This window comes from Lygodium microphyllum, chromosome 2, assembly GCF_053477565.2.
Source record: "Lygodium microphyllum isolate KBCC chromosome 2, Lygodium_microphyllum_v1.1.10, whole genome shotgun sequence".
NCBI lineage: Eukaryota > Viridiplantae > Streptophyta > Polypodiopsida > Schizaeales > Lygodiaceae > Lygodium > Lygodium microphyllum.
Genome location: NC_141136.1, coordinates 173,233,003 through 173,245,076, shown reverse-complemented (window position 1 = coordinate 173,245,076; position 12,074 = coordinate 173,233,003). Strand labels below are relative to the sequence as shown.

The 12,074-nt window shown below is 41.6% G+C and overlaps 1 protein-coding gene across 1 annotated transcript; it reads right to left on the bottom strand.

The window, feature by feature from the left end:
• Window positions 1-2,467: 2,467 nt before the first annotated feature.
• LOC148040626 (importin subunit alpha-1b-like) lies at window positions 2,468-11,459 on the bottom strand. Its single transcript, XM_087664408.1, has 4 exons — window positions 11,021-11,459; window positions 3,290-3,508; window positions 2,653-3,204; window positions 2,468-2,523 (listed from the first exon to the last, which is right to left on the bottom strand). The coding sequence occupies exons 1-4, from the start codon at window positions 11,457-11,459 to the stop codon at window positions 2,468-2,470; spliced, it is 1,266 nt and encodes a 421-aa protein (XP_087520534.1).
• Window positions 11,460-12,074: the final 615 nt, after the last annotated feature.

The following is a 12,074-nucleotide window of genomic DNA, read 5'->3' as shown; positions in this document are numbered from 1 at the left end:
CAGGGATTGTCTCTAGCTTTGATGCCATCATTACCCATTTCCTACTTTGTAAATTTGAACTTAGCCACGACATCTTTTCTTTCTTTTGGTTTGAAAGGGCACTGTGGGAAGCCTAGAGCTCGATGCACCAATTCTGTTGAGAGAGGAATCTCCACCTTCTATAGTCCCTTTACTGTTTTCACCATGATAGTTCGTGCTCTTTTGTCTACATCATAATTTGTCAAGAACTTAGTACATCTTGGATGGCTAACTCTATCCCCAAACTTCTCCACATACTTAGCCAAGGAGCACACTTCACCGATTTTTTAGCTTTTTGTCTTTGTCAACAACTTGTTAGAGTTTCTGGATTTGACTGTACCCCAGATCTCCATTTCTCAGGATGTCCACATTCATGTTATATTTTTCTTGGTTTGCATCTATAAAAGAAATCTATAGCTTCACGTGTCTCTCATGGACAACCTTCTCTTTCGACTCCTATCATTTTTTGATGAACCTATAAAAAGGAAAATCTGTGATGAGAAAGAAATTTGAAATTACATAAGCTTGCATATTTTATTTGTTCAAAAAATAATTGCTACTTTGTTCCTTGCAAAAATTACAAATTGTGAAAGAAATGGACTTTGAGCAAATGATTGAGTCCCTCCCAATTCTTGATGAGGACAAGGATGATGTAATGAGGATTACAATAGTTACAATGGTAACCCAATGAAATGTAGGTAGAATGGTGCTACTAGTGGGTAGTGACAACCAAAAGAATGTCATTATAAATTAAGATGACAATTTGCAATGTACATTAGAGAGGCCATACATTGGATGTGTAACACCATAGCCATGCAAGAATTTGAACTATATATGCTTATGCACATATGGTTAAGTACAAGTTCAAGAAAATGTTGTGATTTGATTTTCTTAAAACTAGTGCCTCTCCACCAGATTTTGCATGTGAAATATTTAGTCTTTAGGAGTTTTTGAACTATAAATTCTAGAAGGATATAAGGATATTATGTTACTTCATGCATCAAAGGTCATTCGTATTAAGGTCTCACAAGCATGCCATAGTAGCATTAGTCCAAGAAAATGGTGGATTTGCCTCCCACTAAAAAGAGAGTACATGGTGGATTTGTCATCCACGAAAAAAGCAAGGTTGCCATGCAAACCTCCCACATATCCTATCATTCATTCGCAAAGGAAATATATAGAACTAATCAAAATATTTCCACCAAAATTTTAGATATGCATCATAATCTCCTACTTGGCACAACTAAAATGATGCAAGTCTTGATGAGGATGATGACAATGTGATGAGGGTTAAAATAATTACAATGCTAACCCACTGAATGTAGACAAAGTGGTGCTAGAGGTGGGGATCGAGACAACCAAAAAAGCAGTCACTATAAGTTAAGATGACAATTTTCAATGTACATTAGAGAGGCCATACATTGGATATGCATGACCCTAGTCATGCAAGACTTTGAAACTGTATATGTTTTTGCACATTTGGATAAGTAGAAGTTGAAGAAAATGTTGTGATTTGATTTTCTTAAAAGTAGTGCCTCTCCACCAAATTTTGCATATGAAATATTTAGTCTTTAAGAGTTTTCAAAATATAAATGCCACAAAGATATAATGCTATTATGTTATTTCATGAATCAAAGGTCATTCATATTAAGGTCTCACAAGCATGCCATCTTATAGTTGATCTCTCACAACTAGAATCCACTACCAACATTTTTGGAAAGCTCGTCTTAGTATCCATCTTATAGTTGATCTCTCAACTAAAATCCACTACCAATGTTAATTTGGAAAGCTCATCTTAGCATCAGTCTTACAATTTCCGAATCATTATTGGGGGATAATGGGGTATTTGCACAGTGAGCATGCATAAACAACCCACATGGTTTGTAACCATACATCCACATGATTTAAACTAAAATCTAGAGGATTATTGATCAATGACTTTATGGCTGGAAGTTGGAACAAATCTTTAGGGAAAGGATTTAGAACAATTCTTTAGCACTAAAGTAGCCTGCATTGGCACGGGCTACTTTAGGATAGCTACTATTCATTGCAATTTTCATTGTCATCTAGATAATTATTATTGACTGCTACTCAAGCTTTTAAAGAAACAAATTGTTCTTCTTGTGCATCCACCTAGTAAATATCTTCCAATGGCACACGTTGTCAAAGAGAATGTGCAAGGGCTGCAGAACACGGGGTTCAAGGTATAGCAAGAAATAAAGACTAACAAGAAGATCTCAAATATTGGAAGTCAAAGCTCACTATATTTCTTGTCAAAATGAGTTACATGAAGCTCATGTTCAGAAAAATCTGAACATATTCAGTTTCCTGTTTGTGAAGAGATCTTTGCAAAGAATGCATCTAGAACCATATCCATAACCATTATAAGAGATAGGAGGATTAATGAAGGCTGAAGTTCCGTAGTCTAGATTGACATACAAGTAAGATCCTAGAAGTAAAATCTGATTCCTGTACCCAATGCTGTAACCAGGATAATGGCAAAAACTGAGAGGATGATGATTAAAGCCAGCTTAAGCTGACCCTGCACCATAGGTAGACACACCTATTTTTGTATACGGGCCCCTCTCAGAGATGAAGAAGCACTTTATAGTTGATTAATGCCACTTGTATTACCCAGATCTTTCTCTGCTTCACCAACTCTAAGAATGTTCTCAAGTCTCTCCAAACATACAGTTATGATACGAGGGTCTGCACAATTCTGAAGATCACACAAAGGTTTGATGCAGCCTTGACTCACAAGGTACTTGATTTGATCATGCGATCCACCAGATGTTGCATTTGATATAGCCCATGCAGCCTCTTTCTTGATCTCAAACTCAGCATTTGCCAATACTGATATTAAAGGAGGTATTATATTCGCATCAATTACAGCCTGAATTTGCTCCTTGTTCCCTGCAGTTATGTTTGATATGGTCCAGCATGCTTCTTTCTTGATGCTCTTCTTATGGTTTTGTGTAAGAAGGTTAAGCAAGCAGGGTAGCACTTGGTGGTTGATGATAAACTGAGTTTGTGCATCATCTCTGTCGGCAGTCGCCAGAAGCACTCCAATCATCCAAACATCAGGATCAACAGCTCTGAGTTCACGCACCAATTCAACAATCCCAATCGCCACTCCACTAAATGCTCCATCTTTGTTTCGGCGCTGTAGTTCTTCTAATTTACGTGCTGCCTAAATTCGCCACTCCTTAATCGAGACGACAAATAGTCGCCCAATTCGTGATCATGTCCACTCTCCATCTATCGCTCACACCTCGTCGATCAGCAACTCCAGATGCTCTCAGTCGAATCTTCGAATGCGGGGATTGAGTGCGATCATGCCACCAAGAAGTTGATTCATTCTCCTCACGATCCAGGAAGCCGCAAAACAATCTGTGTCTCTGTATCACGCCTTCCTCCTCATCGTGCACTCTCGTTTTTCCTCTGTTAAACCATGTTTGCCTTGCTGTTTGACCTGCAACCCCTACTATTCCTGGTTTCAAAAACCAGCCTGCCTCTCTGATTCAGAGTGCCCAAGGAGACGTTTTCGGATTGTGTAGCCGAGGACATGAATACCCTGTTCCGATCATAATGCTCGCACTAAGAGAGCCTCTTGAAGGCAAAAGCAACTCTTCAAAGATGGAATGACATGGCCCCCAAAACTCCAGCGTCTCTGTTCTGTTCTGTCCTCTCCCCCCCCCCTTGTCTGCTCAGAAAGCGAAAAGGAAGGGCCTTCCCCATTCCAATTCAGGCGCAGCCCGCCACTTTACCTTTTTCAAAAATATACCTCTCCCTCTTTTCTTAGCTTTTTCTTTCCTTAGAACTTCTTGCCTTTTGGATCCCTTAGAGAACATGTGCTTCACACGTCTTTAGGTGTTAATAAAGATTAGGGTGATGGGAATACATATCTTCCCATTATTCCACATATCTCAGTCCAGAGAATTCTCATAGCTTAGACTTGCTTGGAACTGTGCAGAGGGCAGTACCAGGAACATAGCCTCCTAGAACAATAATAGAGATGCATCACCATGACCTTTGCCTCAGCTCTTGCCTCACGCACACAATAAAAATAGCCCTGTTTACAAGAGCTGAAGATTTAGGAGTCCATTCCTAATGATTTCTTGGATCCAAAGTGCAGGAAATATATACATTGGCTGCGGATTACTAAAATGCATCACACAAACAATAAATCACACGCAGAAATTAACACAAATGCACAACAAAAATGGAGGTGTTCACGGCTCAGATGCGCAGCAACACGACATCCACCCCCTCTAAACCTGCGCATCCTCCGGATGTGCCAACTATCCAGGATCTTTCAAGTCCACAAACAGGTCAAGTCCATCTTCTGATTCTAGTAAACCTGTTTCTCCATCGGCTTCATCATCTATGTTTTCTGTCTCTTCTGCTTGTCTTTCATCTACCTGCTCTTCTTCTGTCAATGCTTCAAGTGCATATTCTTCATCTTCTCTTCTCTTGAAAATCTTGACTCGTTTTCCAGTAATAGGCACCCTCAATAATGTTCCATCTAATTCAGCCAGCTCATAGGTACCATTGTTAAAAACCTTTTTCACTTCATACGGTCCAAACCATCTTTGAACCATTTTTCTCATGCTACTATGCTGATTTTCTAGACTACTGTCGTAGACTAGAACCCAATCTCCTTCTTTTATGGCTCTAGGCCTCAAGCGATGCCTTAAATCAAACCTGTCCTTATTTCTGAGACGGGCTGCCTTCAAACGGTCAACGGCTAGCTGCACATCTTCTGTCCTTCTCTCTAGTTGACGAATCCGAAGGGCTAACAGCTCTTCCCTTGATAAATTCTCATGCCATGAAAGAACACTCCAAGTGAGAGCACAAATTTCAGTAGGCATGACAGGTTTTTGCCCATACATCAACTCCGCAGGCATGTATCCAGTAGTCACACTATGTGTAGAGCGATCAGCCCACAATGCAAAAGGTAGTAATCTCGGCCAATCTCCAATCCGTCCTCTACAAGCTTTTGCCAATGCTTTAACTATTGGCGGATGTCCTCTTTCACTTTTGCCATTTCCCTCTGGATTATAAGCAGTAGTAAGAGCCAATTTAATCTTGCCTATACATCCATACCTGCAAAATATTTCTTCCAACAAGAATTTACATACTGTAGTGGTGGTCTTTGTTCGCAATGGTCTACCTTCAACATAGTTTGTAAGATCCTCCCTAGCCAAGACAAGATATCTCATCTGCCAAAGTCCCACTGGCAAAGTAATCAAGTCTACCACCCACTTGTAATGCATACATAGTGGATAAGTCGGATGTAGCTCATCACGATGTCGCACTAAAGAGTAAAGCTGGTAGTCCCTGCAAGTCTCCACAAAGTGAGAAACATCTTTATACATTCCTTTCCACCAGTACCTTTCTTTGATTTTCTCATAGGTAGCCCACACACCTCTATGTCCAGCCCATGAGCTCTCATGAAACTCTCGCATAATCTGTATTTGCATCGCTACATCACAAACTACTCTCAAGGGCAAGCCTCCTCTCTTTCTTGGATGCTTCCAAAGAAAACCATCTTTCAAGAAATACCCATAAGCCTTCCTTCTGATTTTCTTGAATTCATCATCTATCCAATCAGCTCTTCGAGTCAATGAACTTAGATACTGTCCAATTTGCAGCCACTCATCAACATAAAGTTCTTCAATAAAATCTTCAACAGTAGATACATGACAATCATGAGTAAGGACAGAAGTAGCAAACTCTGTCTCATCATCTTCTGCAAGCATTGACTCCTCATCCTCATATCTCGCTCTAGAAAGCATGTCAGCAACTGGGTTATCTTTCCCTACTATGTGTCGAAATTCTGGATTCAATGATTTGATATAGGCAATCCACCGAAGCATCGCTATATCTGGAGTCGAGCAACTAGTAATCATGCCAAGCAAAGGCAAACAATCTGTTTCCACAACAACTAAAGCTCCAATAAAATATCCTTTATCACACTTCAGTGCAGTGACTACTCCCCACAACTCTCTTTTGATCTGCGGATATCTCCTTTGTCGCTCATTAAGAACTTTAGCTCCAAAGCGGATAGCATACCTATTTCCATCAGCATCATCCTGTCCCACAGCCCAACCTATGCCAATAGGGCTAGTATCAACTGTCAACATGATCGGCCGTCCACACTGATAATCCGCCTTGCGTAGAGTAGGAGCTGATTGCAACAACTTCTTGAGCTTACGCATGGCTTTTGAATGCTTCTCATCCCAATGAAATTTCTGCCCCTTTCGAAGCAGCTGATAGAGAACATCTGCAATATGAGCAAAATGAGGAATCCAAATCATGTAAAATACACAAGCTCCCACAAATCTCCGCACCTCTGAAGTAGTTGAGCAATACTCTGCAATCCTGTTTATGGCATCCACCTTTGCAGGAGAAGGCTTTCTGCCATAGTATCCAACCATATGCCCAACTATGATGACTTCATTAACAGCAAAGACAGATTTCAGCCCTGAAAGTGTCAAATTTACCTCCTCTAATCGTGTCAATATTTGCTCACAAGCAATCAAGTGGTCAGCCACAAACTGTCTACATCCATGCAAATCAAGACTTTCATTCGTTTCTTCTTCTGCACAACCCTTAATAGGCACATCATCTAGAAAAGGCATGGTATACTATGGAATATAGTCTCGAAGAACTCTATGCATAGCATTCATCATATGAGCAACTGAGTTTGTAGCACCTTGAGGCAAGGTACACATCCTCACAAGACCAATAGGTGTCCGCATAGTAGTAATATCCCTGCTTTCCAAGGCAAGCTGAAACTGATCATAACCTGAATACAAGTCACCTAGTGAATAGATAGCTCGTCCTGCAAAAGCCTAAGCAAATTCATCCACAACTGGACCTGTACCCACATTCCTGATTGTCACTTTGTTCACGGGCTGCATATCCTGAATAAATCTCAAAGTACCATTCTTCTTTGGTACAGTAAACCACCTGTTAGAATAAGGTGCAGAAGAGGGTTCCAAAATCCCCATTTTAATCTTCTCATTCAGCAACTCTATCAGCTTTGGCAAGTGTGCTTTAGGCACAGGTATAGGGCGTATATTCCATGGTACATGAGGAATAGTGAAGATGACCATAGGTGCAACCAATTCGGGACTAATGCAGCCAATTTCATGTGGAAAGAAAGCAAATGCCTTACCATGACGTCCAAGCATCTCTCTAAAACATTCTTTTTCCACTGGAAGCAAAAAATCATCATTTCCAATCTTCAATTCTGCAAGAGTTTCAGCTGTAAACTTATGTCCAATATTCGCAGGATCCCTCAACATAGGCTGCTTCATAGCTTTTTCAATCTGCTCATCACTATCAGAAGGAAGCGGACCTGCAACCGGCTTAACCTTCTTATCAACTGTTTTATATTTTGTGTCAACCTTGGCATCATTCAAGCACTCTTTTCTTTGCTGCAATTTCTGCAAATTTTCAGCATCTTTCAACTCTGTTGGCTGAAAAATTTCAGCCTTTAGCTCTATGGACTGCATGGGTGCAGTCTGAAACTCTGTATGCAGAAATTTTTCTGCATTCAACTCTGTTGGCTGAATGATTTCAGCCCTCGGCTCTATGGACTGCATAGATGCATCCTGAAACTCTGTATGCAGAAATTTTTCTGCATTCAACTCTGTTGGCTGAATGGATTCAGCCCTCTGCAATTCTATTAGCTGATCAAGATCAGCCATAAATTCAGTTTGCTGAGTTTTCTCAGCCTCTAACTCTGTTTGCAGCATAAAACCAGAAATTTCCTGAAACATATCCAAGGTTTGCACAGGTATGATCTTTGAACCCTTGCATACATCAGTTTTCAGCATTGCACTCATCTCAAACAATGTATCTGCATAAGACATCCCTTCATACAATCCATCCACATGCTCTTCTACTTGCAAAATACCTGCATTCTTCAACTCTTTCTCCTTACGACCAATGTACTGCCTGGCAGCTCTAGGCAAATCTGAAATTTTCTGATAACTTATCGAACTATCTGAAGTAAACCCAACAAAGTTATTGGAGAAAGACTGGCTGCCAGGAGGCGAGATCTCCTCTTTTCTCCGCTCCGTACCACTGGCGTCTCGCAAGACAGCGGTACCTAATGAAAATCCAACTCCTTCGTAGGTAGTGGTGCCTCACGCAAGGAGTCCCTGTTTCTCGGATGATTTACCCCAACAGTCATAAACTGAACAGCTCGCATACCATCTTTACTACGTATCCGCGCATAAGCTGATCCGTCATCCATCACTTTTGTTTCCATTCTTGCTTCTGTAATGAAAGGCTGTCCAAGAATAATCGGATAAGAGCATGAATCCTGAACAAAGCAATGATAATCCTCTTCAACATTACCAATAGAAATTCTGATACTCGGACAAGCAGCATACATATCACCAGAAGTATTATTGGCGGCTCTCATGCGCCAGCCATGCTCTGCATCCATAGGCCACTTGCCACTCTCATAAACACCTCGAGCAATAAGATTAATCTCAGAACCATGATCAACTAAAGCAATCAAGGGAATTTGTTTCTCTCCAATCCTTACCACTGTCTCAGTGGTTGCTCTAGCCCAATGACTTCGTGAAAAATGGCTGCGAGGAATGAGAATAGGGGTCTCATCATCTTCATACTGCATAGGCTGCACTATTTTCTCCAATTGCGGATTAACAGAAGCATTCTCAACCATCACTGCATCATCATGCTCTTCCCCAAGAGCTCCATGCCACAATCCCTGTAAAGCAGGTCCTTCCATCGCATGCCGTTTCCTCCGCAAAAGATCCTGCATCTGATCCTGTATTTCTCTTCTAGCAATCCCAAGAGCCTCTCCAACAGTAAAAGTGACTTCACTATTCAAAATTCTTTCATGAAAAATCTTACTCATATCCGTTTGCATATCAAGGTCTGACAAGAGCTTGAATCCTGGCTCTTTTCTTAGTTGCTTCTTTTCCTTCTGCTTGTCTTCCATTGGCAGTTCGGAACCTGTTTGAGTTGGAGAATTTGACATAGGTGGAGCTGTAATAGGTGGTGAAACAAAGTCACCCCCTCTAGTCTTTTTGGAGGAGCTAGGACCCTCCTCATCTCTTCTTCTCTTTTCTTCAACCATGGCATCTAAACCCTGCGTTTTAGCCATATAAGCAAAAATAGAATACCTGTCAACAGGAGAATCCCATCCTGTTTCTCCTCGGATGCTAGAGCCCACACAAGTCATAGTAGAAGTTTGAACTTTCCCTCTTCTTGCTATCTCCAAGGCAGAAGACCACAAAGCAGAGTCTCCATCAGATTTCTGCTCTAGCTGGACTCCAAAAGCTGAAGCATCTCCTCTAACACTCACATAAGCTGATCGCGCAGCCATATAATCAACAAGCTTCTTCATACCTCCCTTACCAAAGTTCGTGTCAAGAGGAGCGCCAGTCTCTGTCAGCCATATCTTCCCATCTTGTCCCCAGAACACTACATTCTTCTTACGTGCTTCCTGAAAAGCATCACAATCTCTGCAGTGTTGGTGCTCTGTACTATCACACCAAATACATCGTCGCCCTTTCCTTTGACCAGCTGGAAAAGCAGTCACTAGAGCAGGCGCTACAGCAGGTACTGACATAAGTTGCTCCTTTAACTTACCAACTTAAGCTTTGACTGCTTCAATCGTCAAATCCGCCAAGCCTTTAATAACATCATCTACAGATAAGGGCACTGGAGCAGCAGGAACTGGTGGATTCACAACAGGAAGAGTAGGCTTAGGCAAAGAAGCAGCAGGGGTAGAAGAAGAAGTCTCCAAAGATTTCTCAGGAACTAATCCTGTATTTCGATGCAATCTGACTCTCCTGCGCTGCTTCTTGACAAGAGCATTCACAGCATCAATGACATGTCTCCACTCAGTCTTTAAACCTGAATCAGTAGCTTGATCTTCCAAAAGATCATCCAACTTTTCCTGCAAATCAGCATCTGCAGCTTGCAAAAACAACTCCACTTTCTGCATCTCCAAAGCTTGCTGTTCAGTCCCATCCAACTGATCATAACGGCTTTCAAACTCTCGCAGAAGAGCGGTAACAGAAAGTCCCTTATTAGGCATAGAGACCCATGCTAAAAAATTCCTGCGATTCATAAGACCTGTATCCTCCAAGAAATATTCATCTTTTAATGCCTTTTTAAATTCAGCCCAACCTGCATGTGCCTCTTGAATTTCTGCAATTCGACCTTCAAGAGCGCGCACCACAATCCGCAAGAAGTAGCGGCTCCAAACATCTTGAGAAACCCCAAAAAACTTCATCTTTTCTTCATACAAATGCAGGTAAGTTGACACTTGCTGGCCATTAAACTGCTTCATCTCCTGTTGGACAGCTTTCAAAGCATCCATAGCATCACTGTCACGTTTTGCATGAGCTTGCTGCTGCATATACATGGTAAATGACTGAAACAGGTTCTTCATGACATTATCATCTGTCATCTCTTCTTGCGAGTCTCCCATCTTGCTGATGACGCAGCACTTTCACGTCGGGTTCACCAGAAAATGTCAAAGAGAATGTGCAAGGGCTGCAGAACACGGGGTTCAAGGTACAGCAAGAAATAAAGACTAACAAGAAGATCTCAAATATTGGAAGTCAAAGTTCACTATATTTCTTGTCAAAATGAGTAACATGAAGCTCATGTTCAGAAAAATCTGAACATATTCAGTTTCCTGTTTGTGAAGAGATCTTTGCAAAGAATGCATCTAGAACCATATCCATAACCATTATAAGAGATAGGAGGATTAATGAAGGCTGAAGTTCCGTAGTCCAGATTGACATACAAGTAAGATCCTAGAAGTAAAATCTGATTCCTGTACCCAATGCTGTAACCAGGATAATGGCAAAAACTGAGAGGATGATGATTAAAGCCAGCTTAAGCTGACCCTGCACCATAGGTAGACACACCTATTTTTGTATACGGGCCCCTCTCAGAGATGAAGAAGCACTTTATAGTTGATTAATGCCACTTGTATTACCCAGATCTTTCTCTGCTTCACCAACTCTAAGAATGTTCTCAAGTCTCTCCAAACATACAGTTATGATACGAGGGTCTGCACAATTCTGAAGATCACACAAAGGTTTGATGCAGCCTTGACTCACAAGGTACTTGATTTGATCATGCGATCCACCAGATGTTGCATTTGATATAGCCCATGCAGCCTCTTTCTTGATCTCAAACTCAGCATTTGCCAATACTGATATTAAAGGAGGTATTATATTCGCATCAATTACAGCCTGAATTTGCTCCTTGTTCCCTGCAGTTATGTTTGATATGGTCCAGCATGCTTCTTTCTTGATGCTCTTCTTATGGTTTTGTGTAAGAAGGTTAAGCAAGCAGGGTAGCACTTGGTGGTTGATGATAAACTGAGTTTGTGCATCATCTCTGTCGGCAGTCGCCAGAAGCACTCCAATCATCCAAACATCAGGATCAACAGCTCTGAGTTCACGCACCAATTCAACAATCCCAATCGCCACTCCACTAAATGCTCCATCTTTGTTTCGGCGTTGTAGTTCTTCTAATTTACATGCTGCCTAAATTCGTCGCTCCTTAATCGAGACGACAAATAGTCGCCCAATTCGTGATCATGTCCACTCTCCATCTATCGCTCACACCTCGTCGATCAGCAACTCCAGATGCTCTCAGTCGAATCTTCGAATGCGGGGATTGAGTGCGATCATGCCACCAAGAAGTTGATTCATTCTCCTCACGAACCAGGAAGCCGCAAAACAATCTGTGTCTCTGTATCACGCCTTCCTCCTCATCGTGCACTCTCGTTTTTCCTCTGTTAAACCATGTTTGCCTTGCTGTTTGACCTGCAACCCCTACTATTCCTGGTTTCAAAAACCAGCCTGCCTCTCTGATTCAGAGTGCCCAAGGAGACGTTTTCGGATTGTGTAGCCGAGGACATGAATACCCTGTTCCGATCATAATGCTCGCACTAAGAGAGCCTCTTGAAGGCAAAAGCAACTCTTCAAAGATGGAATGACATGGCCCCCAAAACTCCAGCGTCTCTGTTCTGTTCTGTCCTC

Bases quoted from the DNA above. Each gene is read 5' to 3' on its own strand.
- LOC148040626 (XM_087664408.1), bottom strand. From the start codon at position 11,459: ATGATTGGAGTGCTTCTGGCGACTGCCGACAGAGATGATGCACAAACT. The intron at 3,509-11,020 runs GTAATACAAGTG...TTTTGAAACCAG, and splicing joins TGAAGCAGAGAAAGATCTGG to GAATAGTAGGGGTTGCAGGT. The intron at 3,205-3,289 runs GTGTGAGCGATA...GAATTTAGGCAG, and splicing joins TGGAGTTGCTGATCGACGAG to CACGTAAATTAGAAGAACTA.